Here is a 17,869-nt window from a genome sequence, read left to right on the forward strand (position 1 = left end):
TTGTGATGAGACTAACAACTCAAATTTAACTCAGATTCAGATATCTTTGTGTTATCAAAACTACAGTGGCATTTTTGTCTAATGACTGGTTTAGTTCATGGTTTTATGTTATCCATTCGCTGTTTAGATGACCGATTACGTATCTTCCCAAACAATATGCAATGTGTTGCAAAAAAAAAAAAAGTGCACCGTTGGAGGATGGATTTGAACGCCCTCTCTACAACTTTTTTAAAGTTATGAAAATAGCGCTGCAGTTTGTATACGAGCGCTTCCCATAATGCACTCCAGGATCAGCGGGAAACCAAAATGGCGAATGTGTTGGGTGAAAATGAACCGTTTATTATTTTCTAAGAAACACGAATACGAAAGTGACATATGTAATACAGTTCCACTTCAAGCGACTTCGACGACAACTGGACAGTACATTTATTCTCGGTTCCGAACGACTGTTTACAAATACGAGGCTTATTGACCGCACAAAGTGACCGAATGAGGTAGCGAGCAATCTTATCATAATCATGTGTTTGTGCAAGTGAGCGACTTTTGTTTTTAAGTCAGAAACTTGTTTTACCAATAGTTTTCATTAAATGTAATATAACATGTATCAATATCGATGTTAAATGACGGGGTTTTTACAATGTAATGAATTCAGCATGCATTGTCCACTGCTCAGCACTGCACAGTGTCTAGCTCACGAACAAAAGACTTGACAGGGGGGCATCGTGAGGACTAGCTTAGCTAGTCGGTTAAAACACCGGAACCGCAAGCTAGTCTCCCCTTTGTTTTATATATTCAAACATGGCGTTTTTTCCTCCTTAAATGCCTCCACCTGTTGTTTGATGCGCTCTCTTGTATGTTTAACGTCCCGTCTGATACAATCTCCCTCTTTTTTTTGTTGCTCCCTTGGAAGGGGGGCTTATGTTGTTATGGTGAGACTAGCCTGCTGCTTCCTTCCATCCAGCGACAGTAACATAGTTTCTGTGGAAGTCAGTCATTCCTGTAACCTGCCTCTCTCTCTCCCTTCCTTTCTGTCTGTCTCTCCAACTCTCTCTCTCTCTCTCTCTCTCTCTCTCTCTCTCTCTCTCTCTCTCTCTCTCTCTTTGTCTCTCCCCCTCTCTCTCTTCCCGTATGTCTCTCCTTCTCTCCCCCTCTCTCCCCCCTCCTCCCACATCCCTCCAACCTGACAGAGACTCCGGATCGCCCCCCTTCTCCCGCCAGCTGGACGCCGCCCCCCTGGCTCCGCCCCTCTCCGCCCTCAGCATCAAGGAGGAGTATGTGGAGGCGGCCATGTTGGCCGACAAGTTTGCAGAGGGCCAGGATGTCCTGGCTCGATGGTCGGATGGACTCTTCTACCTGGGAACTGTAACCAAGGTAACGGGAACCGAGCGCTAACTGGGTTGATGTCACTCGCAGGCCTACCTCGCCGTCGAGTCTGTAAAGATGGCGTGTTCGATGTTATTTTCCAGATCGACAGAGACAGGCAGCGCTGTTTCATAGTGTTCGAGGATCGCTCCAAATCCTGGGTCCTGTGGAAGGATATCCAAACAGGCAAGTTCCCAGATACCTACCCACCTCTCTCCTTAACCACCTACCCACCTGCCTACTAACACACACCTCACCTACCTACCATCTTCTTAACACAGTTAGTCATTTATCCAGCCAGCCAGTCATTTATCCAGCCAGCCAGTCATTTATCCAGCCAGCCAGTCATTTATCCAGCCAGCCAGTCATTTATCCAGCCAGCCAGTCATTTATCCAGCCAGCCAGTCATTTATCCAGCCAGCCAGTCATTTATCCAGCCAGCCAGTCATTTATCCAGCCAGCCGTCCTGTATGTGCTCCTGTGTGTGGCGCTCCTGTGTGGCGCTCCTGTGTGTGGCGCTCCTGTGTGTGGCGCTCCTGTGTGTGGCGCTCCTGTGTGTGGCGCTCCTGTGTGTGGCGCTCCTGTGTGTGGCGCTCCTGTGTGTGGCGCTCCTGTGTGTGGCGCTCCTGTGTGGTTCTCCTGTGTGTGGTGCTCCTGTGTGGTTCTCCTGTGTGTGGTGCTCCTGTGTGTGGTGCTCCTGTGTGTGGTGCTCCAGTGTGTGGTGCTCCTGTGTGTGGTGCTCCTGTGTGGTTCTCCTGTGTGTGGTGCTCCTGTGTGTGGTGCTCCTGTGTGTGGTGCTCCTGTGTGGTGCTCCTGTGTGGTGCTCCTGTGTGGTGCTCCTGTGTGTGGCGCTCCTGTGTGTGGCGCTCCTGTGTGGTTCTCCTGTGTGTGGTGCTCCTGTGTGTGGTGCTCCTGTGTGTGGTGCTCCTGTGTGTGGTGCTCCTGTGTGTGGTGCTCCTGTGTGTGGTGCTCCTGTGTGTGGTGCTCCTGTGTGTGGTTCTCCTGTGTGTGGTGCTCCTGTGTGTGGTGCTCCTGTGTGGCGCTCCTGTGTGTGGCGCTCCTGTGTGGTTCTCCTGTGTGTGGTGCTCCTGTGTGTGGCGCTCCTGTGTGTGGCGCTCCTGTGTGTGGCGCTCCTGTGTGTGGCGCTCCTGTGTGTGGCGCTCCTGTGTGGTGCTCCTGTGTGGTGCTCCTGTGTGTGGCGCTCCTGTGTGTGGCGCTCCTGTGTGTGGCGCTCCTGTGTGTGGTGCTCCTGTGTGTGGTGCTCCTGTGTGTGGTGCTCCTGTGTGTGGCGCTCCTGTGTGTGGCGCTCCTGTGTGTGGTGCTCCTGTGTGGTGCTCCTGTGTGGTGCTCCTGTGTGTGGCGCTCCTGTGTGTGGCGCTCCTGTGTGTGGCGCTCCTGTGTGTGGCGCTCCTGTGTGTGGTGCTCCTGTGTGTGGTGCTCCTGTGTGTGGCGCTCCTGTGTGTGGCGCTCCTGTGTGTCTCACCCTATCTCTCCCCCTCAGACCAGGTTTATCTTGTGACAGACAGTTGGTTCCCAGAAGCAGGGGCAGCAGTTAACAGCCCAGAGCGTGCTCAGCCCCCCCAGCAGAGGGAAGGTAGCCCCCGTCCCCCCCCACCAGCCTGCCCCCCACCAGCCTGCCCCCCACCAGCCTGCCCCACAGCCTCTCTCTACCCCCCCACCAGCCTGCCCCACAGCCTCTCTCTACCCCCCCACCAGCCTGCCCCACAGCCTCTCTCTACCCCCCCACCAGCCTGCCCCACAGCCTCTCTCTACCCCCCCACCAGCCTGCCCCACAGCCTCTCTCTACCCCCCCACCAGCCTGCCCCACAGCCTCTCTCTACCCCCCCACCAGCCTGCCCCACAGCCTCTCTCTACCCCCCCACCAGCCTGCCCCACAGCCTCTCTCTACCCCCCCACCAGCCTGCCCCACAGCCTCTCTCTACCCCCCCACCAGCCTGCCCCACAGCCTCTCTCTACCCCCCCACCAGCCTGCCCCACAGCCTCTCTCTACCCCCCCACCAGCCTGCCCCACAGCCTCTCTCTACCCCCCCACCAGCCTGCCCCACAGCCTCTCTCTACCCCCCCACCAGCCTGCCCCACAGCCTCTCTCTACCCCCCCACCAGCCTGCCCCACAGCCTCTCTCTACCCCCCCACCAGCCTGCCCAACAGCCTCTCTCTACCCCCCCACCAGCCTGCCCCACAGCCTCTCTCTACCCCCCCACCAGCCTGCCCCACAGCCTCTCTCTACCCCCCCACCCTCCTTTCCCCTTTTATGCACATTTTCAGAAAGATAGAAGTAAAGTATATGGTAATTTGTCTTCAGTTCATGCAAAGTGATGAAGAATAACAAATAAAACAAAGTTATGAGAATTGGGTTTACGTGATGAAAATATGGTTTCTGGTCATAAAAACTGGGTTTAAGTGATGAACAGTTGGTTTCTGGTCATGAAAATTTGGTTTGAACAGAAATAGATTGACCAAAAGTTCATGTGGTCATGTGACCCTCCTTGCAGACCAGGGTCAGAACAGTAGCTCCTGTGTTCGTGGGCCTGGTGACTGGGCTCACAGCTGATTGGTCAGTACAGGTCAGGTGGTTGGGGGTGAGAAGGCTGTGTGCTGCAGAGGTGACTCATCTGGCATTTCTCTCCTTTTATATCTCCTTCCTCTCCTCCCCTTTCTTTGCTCCTCCTCTACACTCCTGTCTTCTCTCCTTTTCTCCTCTTCTCTTTGCTCTTCCTCTTTTCTCCTCCCCTCTTCTCCTCTCCTGTCTCCTCCCTCCCCTCATCTCTCCATCTCTCCTCCTCCTCTCTCCCCTCATCTCTCCTCCTTCCTCCTGTCTTTCCTCTCTCCTCCTCCCCTCATCTCTCCTCTCTCCTCCTCTCTACCCTCATCTCTCCCCTCATCTCTCCTCCTCCCCTCATCTCTCCTCTCTCCTCCTCTCTACCCTCATCTCTCCCCTCATCTCTCCTCCTCTCTACCCTCATCTCTCCTCTCTCCTCCTCTCTACCCTCATCTCTCCTCTCTCCTCCTCTCTACCCTCATCTCTACCCTCCTCTCTCCTCTCTACCCTCATCTCTCCCCTCCTCTCTACCCTCATCTCTCCCCTCATCCCTCCTCCTCTCTCCTCTTCCGGACCTTTGTCTCCTCCCCTCCAGGAGAGGATGAGGATGATGATGATGACGGGGATGAGATGGTGTGCACCATCTGCCAGGAGGAGAACTCCGAGGAACCCAACGAGATCGTCATCTGTGATCGATGTGGCCAAGGTACCGTCAGCCCGACACCCCCGTCAGCCCGACACCCCCGTCAGCCCGACACCCCCGTCAGCCCGACACCCCCGTCAGCCCAACACCCCCGTCAGCCCAACACTATGTCCAGTGATGGAACAGCTCTCACCCAGTAAACAACCTGCTCAGGGAACATGTAGGATTGATCTGAGATCGTCGAAAAACACATCTTCCACACGTGAAGTCACTTATGGATTAAAAACACGACATGAATAGAGATGATTTAGCGCCACTTTTATCCAAGGAGACACAGAGAGCGCTGCTGGGAGGAGATGCAGGTTTCCAGAGTGTTAAAACAACCTGGTTAACAAACCCAGCATCAGGTCCCAGATCTTCCAGTAGCTTCCAACCCGACAGGATAAAACGTGTGTGTGTGTGTGATGTTCAAACTGTCTCACCTGCATACTCCTCGGTGCGTGTGTGTGGTTGCCTAGGTTACCACCAGCTGTGCCACTCCCCTATCATCAACCCCAGCGTGATCGACTCTGACGAGAAGTGGCTGTGCAGGCCGTGTGTGATCGCCACCACGCCCAAGGTACACACACACCACACCATGCCCTCACACACACACCACGCCCTCACACACACACACCAAGCCCCCTCACACACACCACGCCCTCACACACACACACAAAGCCCCCTCACACACACCACGCCCTCACACACACACACTAAGTTGATCTGATTAGTATGTGTGTGTGGTCTGCCAGAGAGGCAGTTCTCTGAAGAAGGGCCCCCAGGACAAGCGTCCTCTGCAGGGCCTGCAGGGCCAGCAGGCCTGCCTGCCCTACGCCCTGGAGGAGCTCGTCTGGGACCAGGGACACAAGACCAACATCCAGCAGTGCTACTGCTACTGTGGGGGGCCTGGGGAGTGAGTCTCTCCCCCACACCTGAACATGTGGACACCCACACACCTGTATACACACTCTCACACACACACCTGTATACACACCCACACACCTGTATACACACTCTCACACACACACCTGTATACACACACGCACACCTGTATACACACTCTCACACACACACCTGTATACACACTTTCGCACACACAGACACCCACACACCTGTATACACACACACACACCTGTATACACACCCTCTGAGGGCTAAGGTGTGTCCCTGTGTGTGTCAGGTGGTACCTGAAGATGCTGCAGTGTAGCAGGTGTGAGCAGTGGTTCCATGAAGCCTGCGTTCAGGCCTTCCAGATGCCTATGCTCTGCGGAGACAGGTGATGTCATAACCCTCATAGAACTCCCATTGGCTGAGGCTGTCCCACTGTGTTTGACTGTGTGTGTGTGTGTGGATGGATGAGAGTAGAGTTTGTGTTACTCTTCGCAGACAGTCTGATGCTATTGTAAAAGGTATTGCATGTTTAATGAAACCTTGTTCTGTTGTGGTTCTCTCTCAGGTTCTATCTGTTTGTGTGTTCGGTTTGCAACGGTGGACCAGAGTACCTCAAACGCCTGCCTCTTAGATGGTGAGACACACACTGCCATTCACACACACACTCCCTCTCTCTCACACACACACAAACTCCCTCATACACACACAAACGCTCACTCTCACACACACTTCCCAACACATGCTTACATGCCCCCCAGTGACTGTGTGTGTGTGTGTGCGCAGGGTGGACGTAGCTCACCTGAGCCTGTATAACCTGAGTGTGATCTACAAGAAGAAGTACTTTGACTCTGAGCGGGAGCTCATGACCTACATCAACCACAACTGGGACCTGCTGCAGCTGGGAAAGGTGCTGAACACAAACACATGTCAGCACTGTACACATGGAATACACACACATACCAGACTGCTCCTTAAATACACACATACCTATTCTTAAATACACACACACCTCACTTCACCTTAAATACACACATGCCATTTCTTAAATACACACACATCTCACCTTAAATACACACACCTAAATACGACCATCTGACATACACACACACCTCCCCGCAACACTGGGGATACACACACATGCCTCAATATCTGACCTGTGGTTCTCTAACTGTGGTTCTCTAACTGTGGTTCTCTAACTGTGGTTCTCTAACTGAGGTTCTCTGTTCTCGTCTCCTCCCAGCTCGCTCACACCCCCAGAGAAGAACGCTACGAGCGCATTCTGGAAGCACTGAACTGCAACAACAACATGTGGGTCGAGTTCAAAATACTTTATGATTGGCACGGATGGAAACAGAATTCTCCCTTATAAACTTTCTAAATCTCTTGGTTGTCTTGGCTCGAGCTCTCTTAAGTCATCTCAACGCACCTTCTCATTTTCTTTCTTTGTGCTTCTGTAAAATCACCTGCTGTGCTTCAATCTTTCTTGTCTTATTCTGTCTCCTTTCTTTCTCCTCTCCTCTCCCTCCATCCCCTCTCCTCCCTGCTCTCTCCCCTCGTCTTCCTCCTCCCTGCTCTCTCCCTCCTCTCTCCCTCCTCCCTGCTCTCTCGCCTCCCTGCTCTCTCCCCTCGTCTCCCTCTTCCCTGCTCTCTCCCCTCGCCTCCCTCCTCCTGCTCTCTCCCCTCGTCTCCCTCCTCCCTGCTCTCTCCCTCCTCTCTCCCTCCTCCCTGCTCTCTCCCTCCTCTCTCTCCTCCTCCCTGCTCTCTCCTCTCCTCCCTGCTCTCTCCCCTCGCCTCCCTCCTCCCTGCTCTCCCTCCTCCCTGCTCTCTCCCTCCTCCCTGCTCTCTCCCCTCGTCTCCCCCCTCCCTGCTCTCTCCCTCCTCCCGCTCTCTCCCCTCACCTCCCCGCTCTCTCCCCTCACCTCCCTGCTCTCTCCCCTCGTCTCCCTCCTCCCTGCTCTCTCCCCTCGTCTCCCTCCTCCCTGCTCTCTCCCCTCGTCTCCCTCCTCCCTGCTCTCTCCCCTCGTCTCCCTCCTCCCTGCTCTCTCCCCTCGTCTCCCTCCTCCCTGCTCTCTCCCCTCGTCTCCCTCCTCCCTGCTCTCTCCCTCCTCCCTGCTCTCTCCCTCCTCCCTGCTCTCTCCCTCCTCCCTGCTCTCTCCCTCCTCCCTGCTCTCTCCCTCCTCCCTGCTCTCTCCCTCCTCCCTGCTCTCTCCCTCCTCCCTGCGCTCTCCCTCCTCCCTGCGCTCTCCCCCTCGTCTCCCTCCTCCCCGCTCTCTCCCTCGTCTCCCTCCTCCCGCTCTCTCCCTCCTCCCCGCTCTCTCCCTCCTCCCCGCTCTCTCCCTCCTCCCCGCTCTCTCCCTCCTCCCCTCGTCTCCCTCCTCCCTGCTCTCTCCCTCCTCCCTGCTCTCTCCCTCCTCCCTGCTCTCTCCCTCCTCCCTGCTCTCTCCCTCCTCCCTGCTCTTTCCTCCTCCCTGCTCTCTCCCTCCTCCCTGCTCTCTCCCCTCGTCTCCCTCCTCCCCGCTCTCTCCCCTCGTCTCCCTCCTCCCCGCTCTCTCCCTCCTCCCTGCTCCTCCCTCCTCCTGCTCTCTCCCTCCTCCCCGCTCTCTCCTCCTCCCTGCTCTCTCCCTCCTCCCCGCTCCAGGTTCATGTCAGGTAAGGAGATCAAGAAGAAGAAGCACCTGTTTGGTCTGCGGATCCGGTTCCCCCCGGGCCCCGAGGGCTCTGAGGTCCCGTCCCACCGGAAGCCCGAGAGAGCCTCCAACGAGATCACCATCAAGGGACGCAAGACGCACAAGCCCCGCCCCCCAGCCAGGTCAGTACACAAGCCCTTCCCCTCACCCCCTGCCATGACAGACCCACCTAACCAGAACCAGAACTGATGATGAATGTTGTGGTTCCAGCGAGGCGACAAACGGAACACTGAAGAACAGGAAGAGGAAACAGGAGAGCTGCTCCCTGGAGACTCTGGCCAAGCTCCAACGCTCCTGCCAACCCACCCAGGTGTGTGTGTGTGCGGCTGTGTGTGTGGTTGTGTGTCTCGCTCTCTGTGAGTGTGTGAAGGTGTGTGTGTGTGCATCTGCTTGCTCTTAGTGTAGGTGTGTAAAAGCGGGAATATCCTGTTCTGATATGATACAACACATGCTTTGTTGACATGTGACACAGTCAACCACTAACTAGTTTCCACTGTCTTGTGCCTCCCCCCCCCCCCCCCCCCCCCACAGGAAGTGAAGAAGCAGCAGTCCGAGCCCCCCTCCCTGGACCTGCTGTCCTCCAGGAGGTGAGTCCTCCTGGTCCTCAGCTCTGCTTCTGGACCAGGACTTTTCTTTCTCTCCTTCTCTCTCTCTCTCTTCTCCTTTCTTCCTCTCCTTCTCTCCTCCTTTTCTCCTATCTCTCCCTGATTGGTTGATGGTTTGTCCATCTGTCTACATCTTCTAATATCTCCCCTGTCTCTCTCCCCCCCCCCCAGCAGGAGTGACCGGTATCTCCCGTCCTCCAGTACCTCAGATGTGGAGTCTCTCAGCAACACTGAAACTACCTCAAGCAGCCTGTCAAGGCAGTCCAGGTACCCCCCCCCCACACACACACACACCCTACTCCTTTACATTCATGACACTTGTAACACAAAATGCATCAGAATACGTAATTGGCTATCCAGTCTGTCAATGGCGACTGTTCACTGACTCCACCCACCCTCCTCACCAGCTTCTGCAGCTCCACTAAGCCCCCCCCCGCCCGCTACCCGCCCGCCCCCCAGCCCCCCGTCAAGAGAAAGCGGGGGCGCCCCCGACGGGCCCTAGAGAACCCCCCTGCCAGCCACCCAGGGCCCCAGGGCCCCTCCGCCCCGGGCCCCCACAGCCCTGGCCCCATGCAGGGCCTCCACTCTCCGGACATGGACCCGGACAGCCAGCTCTCCCACCTCAAGACCTCCATCAGCAGCTACTTCGGGGCGGCCGGCCGGCTGGCCTGCGGGGAGAAGTACCGGGTCCTGGCCAGGCGGGTCACCCTGGACGGTGACGTCCAGTACCTGGTGGAGTGGGAGGGCGTCACCGCGTCCTAACCGCCACTTACCACAGGGTTAGAACACGTTCGTAACGGCGGTGCTTGTTAACTCTTACAGGACCCTGCGCTTCAGAGGGAATGCTGGGCTTTCAGCCCGATGGGGGGGCCCTAACCTCCTCCCTGTGTGTTTATAACTGCTTATAACACCCATCTCAAGCGCTTATGACACGACTATTAACAGTGCTTATTCAACGTTTACTCACACACTTACCCAGTGGTTTCCCCTCTCAGACTTGGGGCTTGTTAGGCTGGGAGGGTGCTGCTGGCATTTCAGGGAATGCTTGCTGTGGGCGCCTCAGATGTGCCGAAGTGTAGCATCGCATCTCCCCTGTCAGCTTTAGTTCAAGTCTTCCGGTGAAGTCCCCCCCCACCACACCACCCACCCCTCCCTTCAGTTTCAAGGTTTCCTCAGTCGGTGAAACCAGTCAGGTTCTAGAATGGTGCTTCTGTGTTTTACACGTTCTAGAACGGTGTGTTTGTGAGATCTTCTGGATTCTAGGTTTGTGAGATCTTCTGGATTCTAGAACGGTGTGTTTGTGAGATCTTCTGGATTCTAGAAAGGTGTGTTTGTGAGATCTTCTGGATTCTAGAACGGTGAGAGAGGGAAGGAGGGGGGGAACAAGGGTGAGGGTCAATGCTGCAAACCTTTTTATTACTTTACGTGGGCATTAACATAAACTCCTTGCTACTACATGTATTCTTAACCAATATGCCTTCAAGCTAGGAGGTTGTCCCCAGACAGGAAGTGTTGGTGTGAGATGTGATGTCACATCCTGCCAGACCCTTCAAGATGACCCTCCAGATTACTGGCCAGCACTCAACGACTCAAATTAGTGAGACCTTCTTAAAGCTATCGTAGTCTGTAGGAGGTGAAGACCAGCTTCTGAGCGCCTGGAAGGAAGTCTTCTTCCAGAGACCATCAAACTCCAAACTAGAGGGTCACCTTTCTTGATTTAGTAATTTTATTTTTAACTTTTGTGTTTTTGTTATTAACTGTGAGTGGAAGAGGAGCGATTTAAAAAAATGTGATGGGTTTCTGCTTCTGAGAAAGTGTTGTTGACAAATATTGTGTATACTGTTGTGTATACCTCATCTTTGTACATGTCGACTAAGTACTAGTGTTATTCCATTGCCAGTGAAAGTGTCTGACAAGTTTATACTTCTAACTTTTAGTTTGTATGTTTTATATATATATATATATGACTATATATTTCCGCTGCAATTATGGTATGCAATCACAACTCAATGTTCATTATGCTTTGGGCCATTTACTCTTAACAGATTCTCAAACAGACAGGACCTTTTTTACTTTTGAGGATAGTTCAGCGATGAGTTATTTTGGTCTTTTAGCTGCCTATGCAATTCTTCAACTTTTATTTTTCAGTTTTCTGGAGGTTTTCAATTTGTTTCCCTTCTGTGCTAGAAGGGAAGAAACTAGAACTCTATACACATTCTGTAGGTCTCACAACTCAGGCTTTTATTTAGGGTTTCAGTATTGGTGCTATAAAGACCATTTCCTCTGTAACTCTGCTCACTCAGTCATCAGGAGGTCTGTCATCCCTGCCACACTCAGGACAAACCTACAAACCCAGCCTCCACACCCAGCCCCCACACCCAGCCTTCACACCCAGCCCCCACACCCAGCCTCCACTATTAGAGGGGGGGGGGGGGGGGCGGAGAGATTGGAACCAGGCAGTATGTTCTAGAATCCAAGCCAAGATGTGTAGAATGTGGTTTTCATTGACATGTCACAATGGAACTTTACACTGTGATCATTTGTCTCAGTATTCCGGTGGAGTAGCTCTCTACTTACACACTAGCAGTTATAAATAATCAGCTTTAACCTACTCTTCAGAGGTTTTTGTAAGAAAAAAACAAAAAGAATAAGTTATCCAATCTGTTCAGGATTACGCCAGTGACTGTTTTCCGAGGACAGGGAGCTGCAGGAAATCACTGGAACACAGTTGGTGTGGTTTTTTGTTCTTGACATAGATACCTCTTTATTTCAAAGTTGAAATATAGTCTATTTGAAGCTGTTTTCTTTCCTGTATGTCATCGTGTTAGACGCCTGTTTTGTATTGGCTGTGGGACGGCTTCTTATTTAGCCAAAGAATAAATATAAAAGCCTGTTTTGGATGTCTCTTTTTGTTGTTTTTCTCAATTCTTTCAACACTGCAGGTTGTCAACTGTACAGACTTTGTTTTACGAGTCCATAAATGTCTGATTCTGTTAAAATTATAATTTGTACAAAATCTGAAATAAAACCATGATTTTCTTTCTGTTCTCTCCTGTTGCTGATGTTTGCCCCTCTCAAAGCGGGGCCCGCAAAATAATTTGCCATAAATTATAACATTGGAAAATTGTGCTGTATCGTTAAAAAGTGAACAGGGGGGGGGGGGGGGGTGGCAGTACTACAGTCCAACCGCTGGGAAGCAGCATTCCCATCTAGCTAACTTTCTAACTAATTAACTAACTGTAAGTTACCTGAAACTAGTATCGTTACATTGGTGTCATTCTGAATGAGTCTCATGTTAGTCTCATATTAACCAACCATCTTACTGACTGTAATTTAACTTAAACTAATCTATCACGTTGGTCTTAAATTAGTAATTAGATACAAGTCTCAAGTTAGTCTCACAGTGGTGCCACATAAGTGCTCACTTTTTTATTCACAAAATCAGTTTTTCGAACCCTCATCTATATCCTACGTTGTTTTGTAAGATTGCGAAAGGTTGAAAGGTGCCCTTGACAGAAACGTGTTGGATGACATGCCCGAACAACGGTAGCTGAGACGTCGTTCACCTACCCTCTGGACCGAGCTTGATGACCAAGAGCGTGACGCACAGAACAGCAGCGAGCCAAAGAGGATCATGGGACGAGAGGCTCTGCGAATCAGCAGCCAGGTGGCCAGGTAGGACACAATCTCTGTTACCGCGGAAACTAAGCAGTTGAGGTCGGCGTTGCCGTCCATGTTGGCGGTGTTGTACACAGTACAAAAGAAAGAGTTTAGTAGGACAGAAACCAATGCCGATAGAAGTGCCCCTAAGCCAACCCCAACCCTCACGGAAGACAGGGAAAAACTCCCAGAAAAACTCACGAGAGGAGAAATAATGGAAGAAACCTTGGGAGGAGCAATTCAGTGAGGGATCCCCTCCTCCAGAGACGGTTGGCGAAAGAGAGGTGCAGAACACAGGCTAAACATAGTCATACATGAGGAAAGTGTCAATGGGTGTTGAAACACCAAAATCCATTGTTTCAAAATCCCAAATCAATTTTCTTTATTGCTATGTAAATGCATTTACTGTGTATACATAAACACTTTTGTCTTTACATGTATCTAGTCAGGGAATCAGGTGGCTGAGCAGTTACGGAATTGGGCTAGTAATCAGAAGGTTGCTGGTTCGATTCCTGGCCGTGCCAAATGACGTTGTGTCCAAGGCACTTCACCCTACTTGCCTCAGGGGGAATGTCCCTGTACTTACTGTAAGTCGCTCTGGATAAGAGCGGCCTGGAGTGGCCTGGATGCTGTGTTCTCCGTTTTCTTGTGTTGTGTCTAATGATTGCTCCATAGTGTTTATATATTGATTTGCTGTGTTTATGATCTGACAGCATTGTTTGATTTTGAGCACAGGTTACATGGTTTAGGAGCGAGTGTTGGATTTTGCCAGAAGGTCAGAGGTTAGAGGTTAGAGTTTAGAGTCAGAGGTTTTGGAAATTGAGTTTGAATATTTGGTTTTGTGTTTACAGTTTTGAGAAAAAGGTTGACTGTTTCAAGAAATGTGTTTTAGCAATCGTGAAAAACTGTAAAATCATACAAACGGCTCTGGCTCTCCCTCTTCCAGCTCCTCAGCTCTCTCAATACCTTGAGATGTTTCTCTCACTTTTTTATTTACTGGGGCAAAAAAGGCTGCAATGTCCCTTCCTCGTTTCATGATGACTAGAAAAAGAAAAACAACGTAAAACAACAAACAAACATTTTTTCAGTCAGCTCAGGGGGGCCACAGGGGGGGGCAGGGACATTTTTACAGGGGCACTGGCCCCTGTAGGCCCCCGTGTAGAACAGCCACTGGTGTACACTCCAACCCTGTAAGTGTGTGTGTGTGTGTGTGCACGTGTGTGATCTATGCAGGAACTCTCCAGGAACGTGGCTGTGCAGCCCTGATCTACATACGTCACCAAACCAAGGTCTGGGCAGAATGTTGAGCTTGTTTGTTCTGCTCGTTGTGGCTCTACGGAGCCAGCGCCGTACGTTTCTCCACAGCTCACGAGCAGTCTTCAACATCTTCTTTCTAGGTCTTTAGATGTTTTAACTGCTCATCACGTGATGTCCTACTCAGAGGACAAGATCTCCTTGAACAGGTATTTTCTTTTCCAAAGAGGAGATTTTATATCGTCCCCGTGCACTTGCAACCTTACGTACGTTGGCCACTAGAGGGAGCCGTAGCCTAGTTACTGGAAGAGACAGACTTGAAATTATATCATCACCTCTCCCTCTCATATACACCAGAGATGGCAAAAGTACACACATCCTTCACTCAAGTAGAAGTACAGATACTCATTTGAAGACTCTGGTAAAAGTTGAAGTACTGACTACACTTTTTCACTCAATATGTAATCAAAGTGTAAGACGTAGAAAGTACAGATATTTGTGTAGAAAATGTAAGGAGTGAAAGCTCCATGAAAACTTGTCAGAAAAATATATAGTGAAGTAATGTACTGATACTGGGAGTCAGGTGGCTGAGCGGTTAGAGAATCGGGATAGTAATCAGAAGGTTGCTGGTTCGATTCCTGGCCGTGTCAAATGACGTTGTGTCCTTGGGCAAGGCACTTCACCCTACTTGCCTCGGGGGAATGTCCCTGTACTTACTGTAAGTCGCTCTGGACGAGCGTCTGCTAAATGACTAAATGTAAATGTCGATACTATAAGTATTTGTCGTACAAGTACAGTGACAACGTGTTTGTGCTTCTCTGATATACACAGTTTCTTCCCTTCCGCTGTTAGCCTCTTCAACAAGGCCAAGGGACCACACTGACTCTAATGACTTCCTGCTTAAAACACACTGCATTTTGCATTGCATTACAAAATTGTATCTTGTACATTTGTATTTTTTGTAATATTTGTATTTTTATATTGTAAATTACGGCAACTTATATTCTATTTTATTGTATATCTTATTTAATTCTAATTCCACTTAGTACTGCTAGTTTATGTACCCTTAGTATAGATAGTCCACATATTTAAATTTTAGGTTCCTATATGTTTATTGTATGCACCTTCCTGCCAAAGCAAATTTCTTGTCTGTGCAAACTTTCATGGCGAATAAATCTGATTCTGATACACACATTCACACACAGACACACACAGACACGCATGGGCATTACACACACACTCACCCAGGCCTACGGACAGTGCCGGCGTTACCATGGTGACGGCCTTCTGTCCAGTGCTATGCTAATGTCCTCTGACCCCTGGAGTGGTGACCTTTGACCTCTAAGGTCATCGACTGTGGTTGCGGGGTCAGCTGCAGGCAGAGGCCGGTTAAAGCACTCCACTGATTGGCCATCATTTGCCCTTTCCATACCCTCATCTATATAATTGGTGTATTGACCAATTTGGCCCTTCGTAGCCTGTCCTTTTAAAGCATCTTATCCACTTTACAGGGCTGAAGTCTTATCGGCCGAGGCGTTATATGGGATGTTTAAAGGATCGGTCATTCTGCCTTCCTGTTGCAGGTCTGAGGGGGACGTCAGTTTAACCACATTCAGGTAGGAACAGTGTCTTAAACATGTCTGAATGAAGTGGTCAAAACGTGACGTGGTGCGTGTCTGTGTGTGTGAACGTGTCTGCGTGGGTGACCAAAGTCACTATCAGGAAACCCTGTTTCTCTGTGAGGACTGATCACACCCTCCTTTCACATCCCTTCCTTGCTTCCTTGCTTCCTCCTCTTGATTTATCCCCCTCCCTCACCCCTTCCTCTCTCCAGCAGCTGGCTTGTCAATATCTGTACATTAATCTGAGGGGCTGCATGGGGGGGGGGGCTGGGCGGAGGAATGGATGGATAGAGAAAGCGGGCAGGATGGAGGGAGGGGCTGGCATCCGACAAGGACGTAGCAAGGAGAGAAAGGTGTAGAAGAGAGAGAGATGAGGAGAAGAGTAAGAGGAAAATAAGGCATGCAAGAAAGAGGGAGAGAGATAGACAGAGAGAGAGAGAGAGACAGAGAGAGAATAAAGCAGAGTCCTCATAGTTCTGTTGGACCAGAGTATGGACGCTGTGTCATTCCCATGAACTCCTCTCCTCCATCCCATCCTCCTCTCCGGTGGGAAGGGAGGGTGGGAAGGGATGGCGTCTTTCGTCGTGTGACCGGGAGAGTGAGCTGCTCTCGGCAGTATCGCTGACAACGAGGATGGAGATTTGAGCGCTTGGCATACCTGTAGAAGCTCTCCCAGCCTCCGCCTCTCCCAGCCTCCGCCTCTCCCAGCCTCCGCCTCTCCCAGCCTCCGCCTCTCCCAGCCTCCGCCTCTCCCAGCCTCCGCCTCTCCCAGCCTCCGCCTCTCCCAGCCTCCGCCTCTCCCAGCCTCCGCCTCTCCCAGCCTCCGCCTCTCCCAGCTTCCTGAGGGAGAGTGTGTCGGGCCGTGGTGATTAACACGGGGGTTCAAAACCCCCTGAGTGTCTCGGTCGACAGCAGAGGGACCGTCCTGCTCCCCGCTGACCCCGGTTTGGACACTCGCCCCCGCTCGCTCGTAAAACACACTTCCGGTTTTGAGGGCTGACGATAAACATGATGTGTTGTTCAATAACCGTCCCTTCCACTCTCACCCTGACATCCATCCTGAGAACGCTGAACCCTGACCCTTGAACCCTGACCCCAGGCCGCATGGTTCACGTCACTCTGGGGAGCAACCAACGTGGTAACACTGACACCACTCATCATCGTGTGCACATACACACACACACGCACACACACATTCATGCCCACACACACACACACACACACACACTCATGCCCACACACACACACATTCATGCCCACACACACACACATTCATGCCCACACACACACTCTCTGTGTCCCTCTCTCTCTGTCATCTTTGCTTACGTGGATTGACTTATTTCATTAGCCCGGCTGTATTGACTGTTTATTAATAGTTTTCACTCATCTGCCTTTTTGGAATACTAATGACCCGCTTGTGTGTGTGTGTCTGTGTGTGTGTGTGGTGTCACAGTGTGTGTGTGTGTCTGTGTGTGTGTATGTGTGCACATATTGGCACAGGACAGATCATCATTCTGTGTATCATCACTGCTCTATTTCACCATGTACCATAATTAATAGTGCGAGGTAGTTTTAATAACTTTAGCACTTGAAGGAGACTGGATCGTTATAGAAAACGTGCTTTCCCCCTTACCTCAGCTCAAACGTGCGGTTAGGTTACATTCGATAACTTTCCTGTTCACTAAATGCACCTTTCTTCAGTTTAAGTCAGCCTAACACACTAATGCAAAGACTGATCGGGCACCACCTGTGTTATAAAGTGAGTCCTTTGTGGAGGCTGAGAGATATTGGACTTGGTATTGGAGTCTACAGAAATTCTGTGAGGCTGTGGTCTGTTAAGCAGCTGCTGCATGAAGCTCAATACCAGCTCCCTTCACTGGCCCTGCTCAGCCGTCACGTTTGGGAACAAGGACCATAGAGTGTGTGTTTCTCTGTGTGTGTGTGTGGGGGGGGGGAATGTGTGGGTGTGCTTGTGTGTACCTCTGTGTTGTGTGTGTGTGTGTGTATCTGCATGTATGCATGTGTGTCAGAGAGTTTTGGAGGCAATTAAGTTCCAGAAGGAATAGAAATAGAGGTGCTGTTCTGGTCCTTTCCCATCCAGCATGTTATTTGTCATCTGCAGAGTAAAGGATTTTTAAAAGTCAACCCGTGGCCCCCTCCTCCCTTTCTTTCCCACTATCCCCCTGACACTCCCCTGAAGGGATCGATAGCTTATTGATCAACTCTCTCTATCGCCAGCCCACCAGACTAATCACCTTAACACCAGCCCAACTCTCTTTCCCTCCAGCCTTCTCTCTTTCTCTCTCTTCCATCTCTCTCTTCCATCTTCCATCTCTCTCTCTGATCCATCTTCCATTTCTCTCTCTCTCTCTCTCTCTCTCTCTCTCTCTCTCTCTCTCTCTCTCTCTCTCTCTCTCTCTCTCTCTCTCTTACATCGCTCCATCGCTCCATCTCTCTCCATCTCCCCTGTTGTCACCCCATCTCTTTCTCTGTCCCTTCTATCCTCCCCTCTTTCTTTCTCTCTCTCTCTCTCTTTCTCTTC

General features: G+C 51.3%; 1 protein-coding gene across 3 annotated transcripts; it reads left to right on the forward strand.

Moving 5' to 3' along the window:
* Positions 1–275: 275 nt before the first annotated feature.
* On the forward strand, positions 276–11,834 carry mtf2 (metal response element binding transcription factor 2). 3 transcript variants are annotated; one of them, XR_009932486.1, is made up of 16 exons: positions 276–494; positions 1,188–1,371; positions 1,467–1,548; positions 4,519–4,629; positions 5,085–5,185; positions 5,361–5,521; positions 5,789–5,884; positions 6,065–6,133; positions 6,283–6,406; positions 6,740–6,807; positions 8,138–8,308; positions 8,397–8,496; positions 8,718–8,773; positions 8,963–9,058; positions 9,199–10,054; positions 10,113–11,834. XR_009932486.1 is itself a non-coding variant. In XM_062482439.1 (15 exons), the coding sequence occupies exons 1-15, from the start codon at positions 490–492 to the stop codon at positions 9,551–9,553; spliced, it is 1,779 nt and encodes a 592-aa protein (XP_062338423.1). In that variant the 5' UTR covers positions 276–489; the 3' UTR covers positions 9,554–11,834. The 3 variants fall into 3 exon arrangements, 1 of the variants encoding a protein (XP_062338423.1); XR_009932487.1 differs by having other exon boundaries at positions 8,966–9,058; XM_062482439.1 differs by having other exon boundaries at positions 9,199–11,834.
* Positions 11,835–17,869: the final 6,035 nt, after the last annotated feature.

Source organism: Osmerus eperlanus, chromosome 16 (genome assembly GCF_963692335.1).
Source record: "Osmerus eperlanus chromosome 16, fOsmEpe2.1, whole genome shotgun sequence".
NCBI classification, from domain to species: domain Eukaryota; kingdom Metazoa; phylum Chordata; class Actinopteri; order Osmeriformes; family Osmeridae; genus Osmerus; species Osmerus eperlanus.

Coding starts and splice junctions, on each gene's coding strand:
- mtf2 (XM_062482439.1), top strand. Junction 5,885..6,064: donor CCTATGCTCTGCGGAGACAG/GTGATGTCATAA, acceptor GTTCTCTCTCAG/GTTCTATCTGTTTGTGTGTT. Junction 6,134..6,282: donor AAACGCCTGCCTCTTAGATG/GTGAGACACACA, acceptor GTGTGTGCGCAG/GGTGGACGTAGCTCACCTGA.